General features: G+C 35.6%; 1 protein-coding gene across 3 annotated transcripts in view; it reads left to right on the top strand.

The window, feature by feature from the left end:
• LRBA (LPS responsive beige-like anchor protein) overlaps window positions 1-18,350 on the top strand; it is a 731,121-nt gene that overhangs the window by 91,554 nt on the left and 621,217 nt on the right. For all 3 annotated transcript variants that reach the window (XM_032332488.1, XM_032332486.1, XM_032332485.1), the window contains exons 5-8: window positions 3,815-3,910; window positions 15,294-15,415; window positions 15,501-15,627; window positions 16,232-16,351. In XM_032332488.1, the coding sequence (XP_032188379.1) occupies window positions 3,815-3,910; window positions 15,294-15,415; window positions 15,501-15,627; window positions 16,232-16,351 (465 nt within the window). The remainder of the gene's footprint in view (window positions 1-3,814; window positions 3,911-15,293; window positions 15,416-15,500; window positions 15,628-16,231; window positions 16,352-18,350) is intronic.

Below are 18,350 nucleotides of genomic sequence, written 5' to 3'. Positions count from 1 at the left end.
TTTATTTTTATTTTTATTTATTTATTTTTAAGATTTTATTTATTTGACAGACAGAGATCACAAGTAGGCAGAGAGGTAGGCAGAGAGAGAGAGGAGGAAGCAGGCTCCCTGCCAAGCAGAGAGCCCGATGTGGGGCTCGATCCCAGGACCCTGAGATCATGACCCGAGCCGAAGGCAGAGGCTTAACCCACTGAGCCACCCAGGCGCCCCCACAAAGCTTATTTTATAATATAGTGTTGAATATCTCATGTCATATATTGAATACTATATTGAAAGTGCAAAACAGAGTGGTTGTGTGGGTACAGAATGGTTGTAAGCGTATCAGTTTTTTACCCTTGTGATGCCCAGTGTCATAAGAGTATTGTACTACATATTGCATATCACAAGCTTGGGAAAAGATTAGACTTTAAAGTACTATTTCTACTGAGTGCATATAATTTTCACACCATTGTGAAGTGAAATTGTAAGTTAAGCCGTCAGATGTCAAGGATGGCCTATATACTGGTTTCATTTAAATTTTGTTTTATATTCAGTGTATTTATTGTGAATGTATATTTAATACATTTTTTTTGGTGAATATAGAAAACTCTGAGGAAATAAGAGGATATGAATACATGTTTATTTATATAGAAACCCCACAACCAAATAAATACAAAATCACTAATAATTAGAGATCTTCAGATTAAAGCTATTATTTCACCTTATGTCTGTTAGTATTAAGGATTATAAAGTTGGATAATAGCAAATATATTTGTGGGATAGGGTTATTTTATTTTATTTTGGTGGGGTCAGCATTTATATTTCTAAGCTAATTCACAAGCTTTGCTTTGTTTCAGCAAGTTAAGTCTTTGCATCAGTAGTTGAAGCAGAAAATTATTTGATTTACTGATTATATTTTTGAGAACTGTTTTCCTATTATTGGTAGTAATGATAGCACAATATAGACCATAGCCTACTTTTAAACTAGCTTAAAACAATCTTTTAAATCAAAAAGGAACATGGATATGCTTAAATAACAGAATTGATGGGATTGATGACCCCACCCCACCCCATCACTTACCATGGTGGGCAGACACATTAGAATATTGAGGCATAATTACAACTAATATGGCCAAGTGATTGCATCTAAGTTCTGAGGGTTATGTTACATAAGTGTTAGATTACACATCTTATAGTTACATACATATTTTGATTTTGTCTATTTCAAATCCCATCTTTTGTTCCAGTTTTTATTTTATTTTATTTTTTCAAATCTTTATTTAAATTCTAGTTAAGATATAGTGTCATATTGGTTTCAGGAGTAGAATTTAGTGATTTGAACGTGTATGCTGGTGGCTGGCATGAACACTCATTTAGCCAACCTTGAGTAGTCTACTACTACTTAGTCACATAAATTAAACTGCTATACGGTGACTTGGTAATTTGCTCCTGAGTACATGTTCCCTGAGATTCTCAGTTTCTTTTCTTTTCTTTTCTGTTTTTTTTTTAAAAGATTTCATTTATTTATTTGTCAGAGACAGATCACAAGTAGGCAGAGAGGCAGGTGGGGGTGGGGCGAGGAGGCTCCCCACTGAGCAGAGAGCCCTATTGTATAGGGCTCGATCCCAGGACCCTGGGATCATGACATGGGCCGAAGGAGAGGCTTTAACCCACTGAGCCAACCCAGGCCCCCGGACTCTGTTTCGTAAGGAAATACACATGAGGATGTTCAATGAAGCATTATTTTTGGTGGCAGTGAATTGTCACCACAGAGGCTTTATCATTAGGAAAGTAGACAGGTAAAATGTATTAGATGCATTAGTTAGATAATTATATAGCAGTTAGAATTGATGCAGAAGTTAATGTGAATGGATGCAAGAAGCAGGAAGAAAGAAACAGATTAATATATCTAACCCAATATCATTTAAATTATAAGTACAGTCACACAAAAACATTTTTGAAGGAACACATAAAAAGATTAAATATGTTTAGACAGTTGCTTATGTGACTTGGAGTTGAATGAGAATAGGTTTAGGGCATAAAGTGAGAAAATAATGAGCTGTTAATAAAACGAGCAAGGCCCTGGGGCATGCAACTCTTGATCTCGGGGTTGTGAGTTCAAGACCCACATTGGGTGTAGAGATTACCTAAGAATAAAATCTTAAAAAAAACCCCCCAAAACTGAAAAGAATTCAGAAATTTGTGGAATGGTTCTCTAGATGGAAATGCTATAATATTTTTATTTTTGACTGCAGAGTTATTTTTAGTTATTTCATTTTGGAGTTTATTTTAAAAAATCAATATGAATGTAGTTACTTGTTGCTACACTTTTATAATTGAGCAGGGTGGCTAATTGAAAATTTCTTGGTCACTTAGTAAAACTCTCCACTTAACATTTAGGTAGAAGATTGCTGGACTCTTTTAGACATTTTATAAATAGAGTAGATACCAAATAAGATGAAAGCAAGCAAGTGATTTCACTTGTAGGTTGGCCTTGTTTAGAACTTTTTTATTTTTTTATTTTTTATTTTTTTTATTATTTTTTTAAAGATTTTATTTATTCAATTGACACAGAGAGATCACAAGTAGGCAGAGAGGCAGGCAGAGAGAGAGAGAGGAGGAAGCAGGCTCCCCGCAGAGCAGAGAACCCGATGCGGGACTCGATCCCAGGACCCTGAGATCATGACCTGAGCCGAAGGCAGCGGCTTAACCCACTGAGCCACCCAGGCGCCCGTTGTTTAGAACTTTTAATGAGCAAGAATGTATTACACTTCATCCTGTTTGTTTACAAACTGATTAAAATGATAATGTGTATATGATTGTTTATTTCTTTTCCTTGTAAATAAGTCTTTTTGTTTTAGTTGTTGTTTTGTGTATTAGAGGAGACTTGTAGGTCAAAGAGGAATTATATAGATGTAATGCTACAGCTTTTTATATGCTATATAGTAAAGGTAATATAGAATGAAATATGACAGAGGATTGGATCCAGTCTCAGAGGTCAGGGAAGACTGCTACGAGGAAGTGGACCTTTAGGATGAGCTCTCTAAGTTGGGTAAGATTTATTTAGTTAAGAGGGAAGAGAAGTGGGCCTAGTGAGAATATTGTAAGCACAAGGAATAGTTCGTGCTCAGGCCCTTTTGTGGGAAGAATACAGAGAGCAGAAGATAGAAATGCAGAATGAGGCTAGTGAGATAGATTGAGTATCTTGTGGGCTGTGGTAAGGCTTTTGGTCTTTATTTTAAAGGCAGTGGGAAGCTCTCTGAGAGCATAATAGAAAGGTAAAAGTGTAGTAGTTAAAACTATGGACTCTCAAGTAAGACTGAGTTTTGATCCTCGCCTTGCCATTTTGCTACCTGTGTGACCTTGGACATGTTCTTCTGTCTCAGAGTCCTCCTCTATAAAATAGGATAATAATAGTACCACCTCTGGTTATAAGGTTAAAATATTTTTATTGTTTCTTTGAAAACAGTTTTTAACAGTATAACATAGTAGGCATTATTTGTGAAATTAAAAAGTGTGTTTTAAAGAGGGATGGGTGGTGGGTTGATATAGTTTGTAATTTTAAAACATTTTTGCTGCAGTATGGAGAAGATTCAGGTGTCAGATGATATTGGCACATATTTATCAAATACCTCGTATGTTCTATCGTATTACAAAAATGGCATAGGTACATTTTATATTTCTTTAAGATAGTGAAAATAATTGCTTTTTATATGCTTTTAGCTAACAGCATCATTTGTTTTTTCTTGGGTATATTAAAGTAGGAGTATATTAAAAATAACTTTTTGTTTTATGGTGAATAATGTGTTTAATGAGCTGTTTATTATTTTCATAGCCTCCACATGCTGGGAAGTTGCTATCTGTGTTAAAGCATATGCCTCAGAAGTATGGTCCTGATGCCTTTTTCAACTTTCCAGGAAAGAGTGCTGCAGTAAGTAAATTTTAATGAGGAAATCACTTGGAGTTTTCCTTGCCTTCCAGAAAGTACAGCCGTGTAAACAACCTGACACGTTCATTGTTCGGTAGAAACTTCTTTGCACAGCTTAACTTATTCCTTACAGCAGTTTTTCGTGTTACTTTTTCCTGTCTTAGAGGTGAAGAAATACAGGCTCACAGAAGTTAAGAAAGCTGCTCATTATAGCTTGGGGCAATAATGGAGTAAGAACCCAGTTCTTTTGAACATGTTGTCTTTAGAATTTATCTCCGCATTGTCCAATAGGTATTTTATGTGACACTTTCACTTTCTATCTTACTGAATCTTTCTTCAGCCTTGTATTTCCCCAAAGGGTGTTTCTTTTACACCTGGTATATAGAATGAGAATAAATCTTTGAAACTTTTTGGCAAGTTTTCCGGATTCAGGAGTTTCCAAATTACATCAATTTCAGCATTTTTTAAGCCTTTATGAGTTTAATATAGTTTAAATAAGATGTTGATAGTAATATTTGTAATATTTTAAAATGTTAATTGGAGTGCATTGTATAATGTGCATATGTTATATATGAAAGCTTTTTTTTACCTCCTCATATTACATTCATCTGCTTGTTACTAGCAAAAAATTTTTTGAGGGTATTTCAGTCTGTTCTTTTTCTGAGATTATTTTTTGTTATTTTTACTTTGTTTTTCATAATATCTTACTAACGTCTTAGGCACTATGTAGTAGTCAGGTAATACCTGCAAAAAGAAAAGAGTGTTTTTTTTTGTTTTTGTTTTTTTTTAAAGATTCTATTTATCTGTTTGACAGACAGAGATCACAAGTAGTCAGAGAGGCAGGCAGAGAGAGAGGGGGAAGCAGGCTCCCCACTGAGCAGAGAGCCTGTTGGTGGGCTCGATCCCAGGATCCTGAGATCATGACCTGAGCTGAAGGCAGAGACTTAACCCACTGAGCCACCCAGGTGCCCCAAGAAAAGAGTGTTTAAAAAAACCATTTGTAATATTTGAATATTTTACACACAATACACAGCTTTCTTTGGACAGTTTATTGCTGTATTGTTAGTTCTTCATAATTTTTCCTTACTAAGCATTTTAGACCTGAAGCTTTCCAGAATAACTTCATTCTCTTGGCATTGAGCCTATAATTTACCTCTAATATAAGAAGCAGTTTTATGAGATGAACTTTCTTGAAATGCATAATTTTTTAATGTTAACTTTGTTTTTCTTTTATTCTAAATTCTAGTAGTTAACATACAGTATAATGTTAGTTTCAGGTATACAGTTTAGTGATTCAGCAGTTCCATACGTCACCTGGTGCTCATGTCAAGTGCATTCCTTTATCTCCATTACCTGCTTAACACATCCTCCTGCCCCTATCCCCTGTGATAGCCATCAGTTTGTTCTCCAGTTAAGAGTTCATTGCTTGGTTTGCCTATATTTTTTTTCCCCTATGATTGTTTGTTCAGATTCCTAAATTCCCTGAATATGTAAAATCATATAGTATTCGTTTTTCTCGGATTTATTTCACGTAGTGTGATACTCTGTAGCTCCACCCATGGTGTTACTAATGGCAAGATTTCATTCTTTTTGATGGCTGAGTACTATCCCATTGTGTGTGTGTGTGTGTGTATACACTACATTTTATTTCTCCATTCATCAGTGAAAGGACATTTGAGATCTTTTCATAATTTGGCTATTGTAGATAATTCTGCTATAAACACCAGGGCACATGTATCTCTTCAAATTAGTATTTTTTATTCTTTAGGCAAATATCTAGTAGTGCAATTGCTGGATTGTAAGGTAGTTCTATTTTTAACTTTTTGAGGCACCTCCATACTGTTTTCCAGAGTGGCTGCACCAGTTTGCATTTCCACCAACAGTACAAGAGGGTTCCTTTTTCTCCATATCCTCGTCAACACTTGTTCTTTCTTGTTTTGTTAATTTTGCCATTTTGAAGGTGTGAGGTGATAACTCTTCATAGTTTTGATTTGTATTTCCCTGAAGATACATGATGTTGAGCATCTTTTCTTATGTCTGTTGGCCTTCTGTATCTTTGGGAAAATGTCTATTCATGTCTTCTGCCCATTTTTTATTTGTGTTGGTTATTGGGCATGGAGTTTTATAAGCTCCTTATATATTTTGGATACTAACCTTATATCAGATATGTCATTTGCAAATATCTCTTCTCATTCTGAAGGTTGCCTTTTAGTTTTGTTGATAATTTTCTTTGCTGTGCAGAAGGTTTTTATTTTGATGTGGTACCAATTGTTTATTTTTGTTTTTGTTTTCCTTGCCTCAGGAGACATTTCTAGAAAAAAGTTGCTACAGCTGATGTCAAAGAGGTTACTGCCTGTGTTCTCCTCTAGGATTTTAATGGTTTCTTATATCACATTTAGGTCTTTCATCCATTTTGAATTTATTTTTGTGTATGCTGTAAGAAATTGGTTCAGTTTCATTTTTTTGTATGCTGCTGTTCAGTTTTCCCAACACCGTTTATTGAAGAGACTGTTTTTATTCTGTTGGACAATCTTACCTGCCTTGTGGAAGATCAGTTGACCATGTAGTTGTGGGTTCATTTCTTTTTTTTTTTTTCCCTGTTCCATTGATTTATGTGTGTGTTTTTGTGTCAGTACCATATTGTTTGGATCACCACAGCTTTGTAATGTAACTTCGAGTCCAGAATTGTGATGCCTCCAGCTTGGCTTTTGCTTTTCAAGGTTGGTTTGGCTATTCATGGTTTTTTGTGGTTCCATACAAATTTTAGGATTCTTCGTTCTAGCTCTGTGAAAAATGCAGTTGGTTTTGATGGGATTAGATTAAATCTGTAGATTGCTTTGGTAGTATAGACATTTGAATAATATTTGTTCTTCTAGTCCATGAGCATGGAATGTTTTTCCATTTCTTTGTGTCATCTTTGGTGTCTTTCATTAGTGTTTGATAGTTTTCAGAGTATAGATCTTTTACCCTTTTGGCTAAGTTTATTTCTAGGTATCTTACTATTTTTGGTGCATTTGTAAGTGAGTTTGATTCTTTAATTTCTCTTTCTGCTGCTTCATTATTGGTGCATAGAAATGCAACATATTTCTATACATTGATCTTGTATCTTGTGACCTTATTTATCACTTTCGGTAATTTTTTGGTGGAATCTTTTGGGTTTTCTCTATAGAGTATTATGTAATCTGCAAATAGTGGAAGTTTGACTTTTTTCCTTTCCTATTTGGATGCTTTTTAATTTTTTGTGTTGTCTGATTGCTGTGCCTAGGAATTCCATTTCTGTGTTAAATAATAATGGTGAGAGTGCACATCCCTGTCTGTTTCTGACTGGTAGAGGAAAAGCTCTCAATTTTGACCCATTGAGAATGGTATTAGTTGTGGGTTTTCGTATTTGGCCTTTATTATATTGAAATATGTTCCCTCTAACCTTGTTTTGTTGAGTGTTTTTGTCATGAAAGGATGTTGTACTTTGTCAAATGCTTTTCCTGCATCCATTGAAAGGATCATATGGTTCTTTTATTATTTCAAGAGACTTATTTATTTAGTAGAGTGAGAGATGGTAGAGAGGAGTGTTATGGGGAGTGGGAGAGAGAGAATCTCAAGCAGACTCCTTGCTGAGCATGGATTTCCCAGCATGGGGCTTGATCTCACAACCCTGAGCCGAAATCGAGAGTCCAGTGCTTAACTAACTGAGCCACCCAGGTGCCCCAGGATCATATGGTTCTTATCCTTTTTATTAATGTGTATCCTGTTGATTGATTTGTGAATATTGAACGACCCTTGCAGCCTAGGAGTGAATTCTGCTCGAGTGTGGTGAATGATTCTTTTAAGGTACTGTTGGATTTGGTTTGCGAGTATTTTATTGAGAATTTTTGCATCCACGTTCATCAGGGATATTGGCCTGTAGTTCTCTTTTTTAGTCAATTCTTTATCTGGTTTTGATATCAGGGTAATGTTGGCCTCATAAGATGAATTTGCAAGTTTTCCTTCCATTTCTATTTTTTGGAGTAGTTTGAGAAGAATAGGTATTAACTCTTCTGAATAAAATTAACCTGTGGTAAAATTCACCTGTGAATCCATCTGGCCTTGGACTTTGGGTTCATGGGAGATTTCTTAAATTACTGATTCAATATCTTTGCTGGTTATCAGTCTGTTCCAGTTTTGTATTTTTTCCTCTTTCAGTTTAGGTACTTTACAATTGTCTAATTTGTTGGTACATAGTTTTTCCTAATATCTCCTTATAATTCTATTGTGGTGTTTATATTTCTCCTCTCTCATTTGTGAATTTCATTTATTAAGATCCTTTTTCTTTTCTTTTCTTTTAAAGATTTTATTTATTTGACAGAGATCACAAGTAGGCAGAGAGACAGGCAGAGAAAGAGAGAGGGGAGGAAGCAGGCTCCCTGCCAAGCAGAGAGCCTGACATGGGGCTTGATCCCAGGACCCTGGGATCATGACCTGAGCTGAGGGCAGAGGCTTTAACCCACTGAACCTCCCAGGCGCCCCAGTCCTTTTTCTTTTCTGTTTCATAAGTCTGGCTAGGGGTTTATCAATTTTATTTATTTTTTCAAAGAACCAGCTCATGGCTTCATTGATTTGTTGTTTTTTAGCTTCTATATCATTTATTTCTGCTTTGATCTGTATTATTTCCTTTCTTTTGCTTGCTTTTGGCTTTGTTTGTTGTTCTTTTTCTAGCTCCTTTAAGTTATAAGTTCAGGTTGTTTATTTGTATTTTTCTTGCTTATTAAGGTAGTCCTGTATTGCTGTGTACTTTCTTCTTTGGTTTCCTGGTTGACCGATTCATTGTTCAGTAGCATGTTCCTTAACCTCTATGTATTTGTGGTCTTTCCACGTTTTTACTTGTGGTTGACTTTAAGTTTTATACCATTATGGTCAGAAAATATCTGTGGTATGATCTCAGTCTTTTTGTACTTTTGAGGCCTGATGTTTGACCTCGAATGTGATGTATTCTGGAGAAATCCCATGTGTACTTGAAAAGAATGTGTATTCTGCTTTAGGATGGAATGTTGATGGAATGATGAATGTATCTGTTAAGTCCATCTGGTCCATTGTGTCATTCAAAGCCATTGTTTCCTTAGATGATCTCTCCACTGATGTAAGAAGGGTGTTAAAGTCCCCTACTATTACTGTATTATTATCAATTAGTTTTTTATGTTTGTTATTAATTGTTTTATATATTTGGATGCTCCCATGTTGGGTGCATAAATATTTACAGTTGTTAGGTCTTGTTTGATTGTTCCTTTTATTATGATGTAATGCCCTTTTTCATCTCTTGTTATAGTCTGTAGCTTAAAGTTCAGTTTGTCTAATGTAAGCATTGCTACTCTCACATCTTTTGATGTCTGTTTGCATGATAAATGTTTCTCCATCCTCTCACTTTTCAGTCTGCAAGTGTGTTTAGGTCTAATATGAGTCTCTTGTAGAGAGCATATAGGTAGGTCTTGGTTTTTATTTTTTTTTCTTTCCAAATTTTTATTTAAATTCTAGTTAGTTGACACATAGTATAATATTGGTTTCAGGAGTAGAATTTTGTGATTCATTGCTTACATATAATCCCCAGTGCTCATCATAACAAGTGCCCTCCTTAATACCTGTTGCCCATTTAGCCCATCCACCCCCCCAATCAACCCTCAGTTTGTTCTCTGTAGTTAAGAGTCTCTTAGCATTTGCTTCCCTCTCTCTTTTTCTTTTTTTTCCTTCCATAGATGATGATTGTTTTTTTTTATCCATCCTGACACCCTATGTATTTTTAGTTTTTTTAGTTATTAATTATTATTTTTAGAGAGCACAAACAGGGAGGTGCTGAGGCAGAGGGAGAGGGAGAGAGAGAATCCCAGCCTGCCTCCATGCCCAGAATGGAGCTCAACACAGGGCTCGATCTTAAAATCCTGAGATCATGACCTGCGTTGCAATCAAGCATCAGGATGCTTAGCTGACTGAGCCACCCATGTTCCCCCAACACCCTAAGTGTTTATTTAATTTACATTCAAAGTAATTACTGTTACATATGTATTAAGTGCCGTTTTACTACTTGTTTTGTCATTGTTTCTGGACATTTTTCTCTGTTCCCTTTCTTGTCTTTGTCACTTTTGGTTTTTCCTTTCCACTCAAAGAGTTCCCTTTAATATTTTTTGCAGGGCTGGTTTAGTGGTCAAAAACTCCTTTAGTTTTTGTTGTTTGGGAAACTCTTTATCTCTCCTTGTATTCTGAATGATAGCCTTGCTGGGTAGCCTATGCTAGTGTTTTTGGTTGGAGCTTTTTCCCTTTCTGTACTTTGTATATATCATGCCCTTTCTGGCTTGCCAAGTTTCTGTTAAGAAATTTGCATCCAGCTTTATGGGTCTTCCTTGTAAGTTAAGGACTTATTTTGTGTTGCTGCTTTTAAGATTTTTTTCTTTATTACTCTGTAAATTTAATTGTTGTATGTATTGGTGTTGCCCTGCTTTTGTTGATTTTTGTTGGGAGTTCTCTATGCCTTCTGGATCTGGATGTCTGTTTCCTTCCCCATATTAGGGAATTTTTCAGCTGTGATTTTCTCTAAAAATTTTCTGTCCCTTTTTCTCTCTGGTCGGGAGACATGGTGTGGGCAGGGGTTTCTGCGATTCTTTTGCGGAAGTGGCTTGCTCTGCTGTGACTGAGGCAAGCTTGACTGAGAAGGGCAGCACCACCAGAGCCAAGGGTGTGGGACTTGGTGAAGCAGGTTAGGCAGCTAGTGTCTGTGCTGCTTCCTTCAGGTGGCTCTGTGTTTATGCAGAGGGATGGGGGAATGAGAAATGGCACCAGCCAGCTCCTTTGTTCCTGCAGAGGCGTTTCTATGCACACTGCTATCAGGGAGGCACTCTGAGAGCAAATAGTCTTCCTGCTGTTTGTCCTAGGGCTTTTTTCAGATTGCTATCTTCACGCTGTGCACCTTCTGGTTGTTGGCCTGCTTTCTGTTCAGGAGCAATGCAATACCCTCTGCTCTCTATCCCAGCAAGTTTGTTGACTTTTAAAGCTTTGGGCATTAGGGATGTGTTGTGGGCAGGAGTTTGCAATGGTTTGCTGAGGAAGGGTCTTGCCGTGCTAGGATTGAGGCAAGCTTGAGTAAGAAGGGCAGTTGTGCCAGAGCGCAGGGGTGCAGGGTATGCTATAAGCAAGTCAGGGAGCCAGAAGAAGGCTGAGCTTTTCTGCAGGTGGCTCTGTGTGTATGCTGGGAGGCAGGGGAGGAAAATGGTGTCAGCCGACTCCTTTTTTTTGGAGAGGTCTCTCCTTGAATACCATTTCTCAGGGACATGCTCCACTAATATGTGCCCCAGGTGCTCCTCAGATCACTCTGTCCATGCTGTTTGTCCCCCGCATTGTTGGCCTACCTTCTCTTTAGGAGTGGGGCAGCACCCTTGGGGCTCTATTCCCGCCAAGCCCATTGACCTTTAAAACTCCAGTTTTCAAGGCCTGCTGGTTCGAAGAACTCACTAAATCACAAAAGTCAGCCCCTCTCATTTTCCCAGCCTGTGTCTTTGGGGGAAAATGTTCTTGTGTGTTTCCCTGTGTGCTCTTTTCTCTCTTGCATTTCTCTGCGACCATGGCTCCTTCTCTGCAGGACCAGTGATCTCCCATAAACCACATCTCCACATTTCCTACCATGTGGTCTCTTCTCTCCCTTTAGTTGTGAAGTTTTATCAGCCTTTAGGTTGATTTTTGTTCTATCAGCCTTTAGGTTGATTTTTGGAGTATTTAGAATGACTTGATAGTTAATCTAGCTGTGTTCCTGGGACAAGATGAGCCTAGGTCCTCCTCCCCTTCTGCCATCTTCTCTCTCTTATTTGCATATTATAATTGTATTGTTTATAATTCTCTGAAATCATAGTGTGTCTATTCCACTTACTTGCATTTATCCTGGAAGTGGGATAGTTAAGCTGAGCAGCTTAACTATTAGCAACTTTTAGAGAATGGAACTTTAAATATATTCAGTGACTCACTTCTTTCCTTAGATATAGCTTTTAAAGGGAAATTAAAGTATTCATGGATAAATTATTTTTATAAAACTTCTGCATTTCTTTTTCTTTTTTATAAGGGAGAGCACACGCACATGTGTATGAGCTATGGGGGAGGGGGAGAGAATCTTTTTTTTTTAAATTTTTAAAGATTTTATTTATTTATTTGAGAGAAAGAGAGAAAATGAGTAGGGGGAACAGCAGAAGGAGCAGGAGAAGCAGACTCCCGCTGAGAAAGGAGCCCAAGGTGGGGCTCCATCCCAGGACCCTGGGATCATGACCTGAGCTGAAGGCCAACACTTTAACCCACTGAGCCACCCAGGCCCCCTGGGAGAGAGAGAATCTTAAGCAGGCTTCATACCCAGCTGGAGTCCAGTGTGGTTCTTGATCTCACAACCCTGAGATCTTGGCGTGAGCCCAAAATAATAGTCAGATGCTTAACTGACTGAGCCACTCAGGAACCCCAGCTTTTACATTTTCTATTCTCATTTTCTAGTGAGAGAAAACATGTATACACATTGAATATGTATTCTCTTGTTTTATTTTTTTGAAGTAAGCTCTGAGACCAGCTTGGGGCTTGAGCTCACAACACTGAAATCAAGAGTCACATGCTCTACTGACTGAACCAGCCAGGCACTCCCAACTATATTATTCTTAAAGCAACATTTTTAAAAAAATTTTTTTATTTTTTTATAGACATATATTTTCATCCCCAGGGGTACAGGTCTGTGAATCGCCAGGTTTACACACTTCACAGCACTCACCAAAGCACATACCCTCCCCAATGTCCATAACCCCACCCCCCTTTTCCCAACCCCCCTCCCCCCAACAACCCTCAGTTTGTTTTGTGAGATTAAGAGTCACTTATGGTTTGTCTCCCTCCCAATCCCATCTTGTTTCATTGATTCTTCTCCTACCCACTTAAGCTCCCATGAAAGCAATATTTTTTTTAAATTGGTCTCTTGAAGTATCATTACTGTTGTTGCATAAATTTGGCTCTATGATGTTTTTCATGTTTTATGGGATATCTTATATGTATAAAAGAATATATATGTGTTATAGTATATGTAGATAAGTGCATATGTAAATTATAGCAGTTTAAAAACTTGTGTAGTCTGATATTTTTTAACAGCTTTATTATAAACCACATATGATACCATTCATTTGTGTAATATACAATTGAATGTTTTATGGTGTTTACAAAGTTGGTGCAAATGCCATTGCAGTCAAATTTAGAACATTTTCCTCTTCCCCAAAAGAAACTCTGTTCTTTTTAGCCCATTTCCTCCCCAAACACCTAGGCATAACACCAACTACTACTCTACTTTTTTGTGGGTTTCTCTGTTCTGGACAGTTCATACAAATGGGGTTGTATAATATCTGGCCTTTTGTGATTGTCTTTTTTCCTTTAGCATAGTGTTTTTGAGGCCCATCTGTGTTGTAGCATGAGTTAGTGCTTCATTCCTTTTTATAGCTTACTAATATTCTAATGTAAGATACCTACATTTTGTTTAATCAGTTATTAATTAGTGGATATTTGAGTTGATTCCACTTTTTGGGCTATTATGAATAACACTGGTTTGGGATTTTGCATACAAGTTTCTATCTGGACATGTTTTCATTTCATTTCCCTTGTGTAAGTACGTGGGAGTGGAATTGCTGGGTAATATTGAACATCTGTGTTTAAACATTTAAGGAACTTCCAGATTGTTTTCCAAAGTGGCTGTATCATATTACTTTCCCACCTGCAATTTATGAGGGTTTCAATTTCTTTATATATTTGCCAAGACTTGTTAATGTCTGTTCTATTGATTTTAGCCATCCTTAGAGGGTGTCAAGTAGTATCCAACCATGGTTTTGATGTGCATTTCCTTAGGGACTAATGATGTTGAGCATCTTTTCATGTCCCAATTGGTCATTTGCATATCTTCTTTGGAGACATGGCTGTTCATATCTTTCGTTCTTTTCTAAAATTGTGTTTGTCTTTTTATTATTGAGTTGTAGGAATTCTTTATATATTCTGGGTGCAAGTTCCTTATCAGATGTATGATTTGCAGATATTTTCTTTCATTCTTTTGGCTTGTGGTTTTAACTTCTTTTGATGATATTCTTTAAAGCACAAATCTTTTAAAAATTTTAACGAAATCTAGTTGATACACTTTTCCCTTTGGTTGCTTGCACTTTTGGTGGGCTAATTAATAAGGATTTACTTAATTAACCCAGGGTCATAAAGATTTACCTCTGTTTTTTTCTAACAAGAATTTTATAGTTTGAACTTTTACTTTTTTTTTTTTTAAAAAGATTTTATTTATTTATTTGACAGATCACAAGTTGGCAGAGAGGCAGGCAGAGAGAGAGAGAGTGGAGGAAGCAGGCTCCTCACTGAGCAGAGAGCCTGATGTGGGGCTCGATCCCAGGACCTTGGGATCATGACCTGAGCCGGAGGCAGAGGCTTTAATCCACTGAGCCACCCAGGCGCCCCTAACTTTTACATTTAGATCTATGATTTATTTGGGATTATTTTTTGTATATAATGTAAGAAAGCAGTCAACTTCATACTTTTGCTTGTAGATGCCTAATTACCCAGCACATTTGTTGAAGAAACTATTATTTCTTCATTGAATTGTCTTGACATTCTTGTTGAAAATCAGTTGAATGCAAATATAAGGGTTTATTTTTGGGCTCTCAGTTGTAGTTCATTGGCGTGTGTTTCTGTTTTTATGCCAGTACCATACAGTCTTTATCATAGTAGCTTTGTGTGGTAGATTTTTAACTCGATGGTATGAGTATCCAACTTTTGTTTTTTGCTCTTCTGTGTCCTTATGTACTTCTAAGTAAAATTTGATTTTTAAATTTGTAACTTTAAATAAAATTATGATCTTTTCAATAAAATTTTAAGCTAGGTAGTGAAGTTATTTTTATAGTGCTTTGAATATAATTTTAAAATGTTATGAACTGATTCTTTCAAGCTTTATATTTGCTAATAAAAAATAATATTCTAAGCTTTTTCCTTAACTTTTTCTTTTTTTGTCCATCTTTCTCTATTCTAATACCTTATCATTTGAGCAGCAAATTTCTAATTTGATATTACTACCTCTTTTAATTCAAATACTTTTGAATCTTTTTTTCACTGTAAGAAACGAAGCAAATAAGATTCATGTATCCAGCAGGTCACATGGAATATTTTTATTATTTAATTAAAGTAATACTGCTATATATTTTGGAAAATTTAGAAGTTATTAAAAGTCTTTTGGATAAAGAGACTTTTAGATATTTTAATCATAGTATAGAATAACATGTAGTAGAAATATATACAGTATTGTAAAGTCTCATTTTCTTGATTTCAGTAATAAAGTTATTCATATGAATGAATAACTTAAAGTTTTTTCCTTTAGGCCATTGCATTACCTCCTATAGCCAAGTGGCCATACCAGAATGGTTTTACATTTCATACCTGGCTAAGAATGGATCCTGTAAATAACATCAATGTGGATAAGGATAAACCATATTTATATTGGTATGTATTTTTGTAACTTAGTGTTGTTATCTTACTTGGTTAGTGAGAGAATATTTAGAGGTAAAATGAAAATTATTCTTTGTAGTTTCAGAACAAGCAAAGGTCTTGGTTATTCTGCTCACTTTGTTGGGGGCTGTTTGATTATAACATCAATAAAGTCAAAAGGAAAAGGCTTTCAGCACTGTGTGAAATTTGATTTTAAGCCACAAAAGGTATGTGATCTTACTAGTTAAGTTAACAAGCTATGCTAGCCTTCACAATGCTTTGTTTTAATATTAAGGACCTAATATGTGGTAGAGATCCCAACTCTGTTTATTCTGTTTTGGGAAATGAAGTATAAATCATTGGACAATTTAAAAGAATTAAAAGGGGAAAATATCAATGGCAGTTACTTTAGTAATGGTGGTAATAGTAGTAATGTGTGTTTCTTTTGTGCCTTAAAATTTAGAGATGAATGGTGTGTATGTACATATAAATAAATAGATAAAACAAATGTGGCAAAATGTTGACAATTGTGGTATCTAGAATGGTGAAAGAGGGTATTTGTACTGAACTTTTAACTTTTTGGGATATATTTGAAAATTTTCATAATAAAAAGTTGAAAGATAATTTCACAATAAGTTTTTACCTATTGAGAATTGCCTTGATTAAATAATGTTCCAGAGGTTGAATATTGAATTTAATAAGGGTAGTCTTATTTTATTTTTATATTTAATTGTAATTTATAATTTAAATTTTACTTATTACTATCAATGTGGCCAAGTTACTGCAAGAATCATAATCTTTTTTTTTTTTTCAAACTTTTTATTTATTCAGTGGTATATGGTAACTATAGTGCATATTTATAACCGGTGGAAGAATAGTGAGCTTCGTTGTTATGTGAATGGTGAGCTAGCTTCCTATGGAGAGATAACATGGTTTGTCAACACCAGTGATGTAAGTAATTTGAAAAAAATCATTTTAAAATCATGAACTTTTAAAATAAGAAAAATATACATTGAGTATAAATTTTAGAATATAATAATGGCAGAGTTTTATAATGATAGTTTGGCTAGGATATTAATATATTTATAGAGTAGAGCTGTGTTCATGTGTCACATAAGGTATTACTCAGTCCTTATTATGAAATTATTCTGGATAGGGTAGAGATGAGGATTTATAGGTAACAATGGGTATATATTGAAAGTGTATCATTGGTTCATTTATCAAATTAAAGTTGGGAGCTCTGTGGCAGAATTCTGATCATTTTATGAATGAGTTAGATGATACACGCTCATAAATTTTCCAGATAATTCATAGCTGCTATAGATGACTTACCTAATAATGTTTTCAGGATTGAAAGAGGGATCCATACATATTAATCTCAGATTTTAAATAGGAATTAAATTAAAATTTTTTTTTCTCACCAATGACATTTTTTAATAGAAAGCTTGAAAAATACAGATCAGGACAATGATTACAAACGATTCCACCCATTCACTATTAAATGCTTCTTTTGTATCCTATGCTGCACATATTTATATATTATTTAATGATAATCTTAGAAGTTCAGGTTGTTGTAATAGACTTAGGTTTGAATCCCAGTTCTATCACTTCTAAACTATATGATCTTATTAATCTGTTAGGTCTAAATTTCTCCACCTGAAAATGGGTGTAAAGTAGTACCTCTCTGAAGGTTAATGTGGTAACTGAATGAGATACTTACTGTTCACAAATCTGTTAGCATAATGCCTTGTACAGAGTAAGTGCTCAGTAAATGTTAGCTCTCATTTTTTTTTTTTAACACAGGGGATCAGATATATTTTTTATTATTATTATTTTTTAAAGATTTTATTTATTAGACAGATATCAAGTAGGCACAGAGGCAGGCAGAGAGGGAGAGGAAGGGAAGCAGGCTTCCTGCTGAGCAGAGAGCCTGATGCGGGGCTCGATCCCAGGACCCTGGGATCCTGACCTGAGCCAAAGGCAGAGGCTTTAACCCACTGAGCCACCAGGCGCCCCTATTTATTATTTTTTTAAACTGTTTTTTCCTTATGTTAATCTTTATCAAGTGCTTCTTGTACCAAGGCATTGTAATAAATATCTTTATTTTCTAAAAACACCGATATTGCAAGGTAAGTACTATTATAATCTCCATTTTATAGGTAAGGAGACTGAAGCACATAGAGATTAACTTGTCAAGATCAGCAGCATGTGACGCATTGATTTGATTTAGGTGGCTTGTCTTCAGAACTCAAATGTTAACAGCTTTTCTGTATTTCCTGATGTCAATATGTATATATTTCAACATTCTTTCTAATGATTTTGTCACTTAAGAGGATACTTTTAAAGAGATGTGAAGAACTTTATTTTAGTTCCTCTGTTGTACACCATGGGTCTTTAAAATGTGGTTTGCAACCTAAATGTTAAGAGAGGGTTTTTTTTTTTTTTTTAAATGTTAGAAGAAAAACATACACCTGCTTTCTGGATTTACATATTTCTTTTTTTTTTTTTTTTTTTTTTTTTTTTTTTTTTTTTTTTTAAAGATTTTATTTATGTGTTTGACAGAGAGAAATTACAAGTACACTGAGAGGCAGGCAGAGAGAGAGAGAGAGAGGAGGAAGCAGGCTCCCTGCTGAGCAGAGAGCCCGATGCGGGACTCGATCCCAGGACCCTGAGATCATGACCTGAGCCGAAGGCAGCGGCTTAACCCACTGAGCCACCCAGGCGCCCTGGATTTACATATTTCTTTTGAGAGATTTTATCTACTCCGTGACCTCACCCATTATCTATAGCTCGATATCTGCAAAAATCTTTCTTTATAATTTTAACTTCTTACCAAACTTACAGAACCCTGTTGATAGATGCTTCTCCATTGATATTAGCTCCATCCATATATATATATCTATATATATATATATATATTGTTTTTTAAGATTTTATCTATTTATTTGAC

The sequence above is a fragment of the Mustela erminea genome, chromosome 2 (genome assembly GCF_009829155.1).
Source record: "Mustela erminea isolate mMusErm1 chromosome 2, mMusErm1.Pri, whole genome shotgun sequence".
Lineage (NCBI taxonomy): Eukaryota > Metazoa > Chordata > Mammalia > Carnivora > Mustelidae > Mustela > Mustela erminea.
The sequence above is the reverse complement of the archived record's forward strand: the minus strand, read 5'-3'. Positions and strand labels throughout refer to the sequence as shown.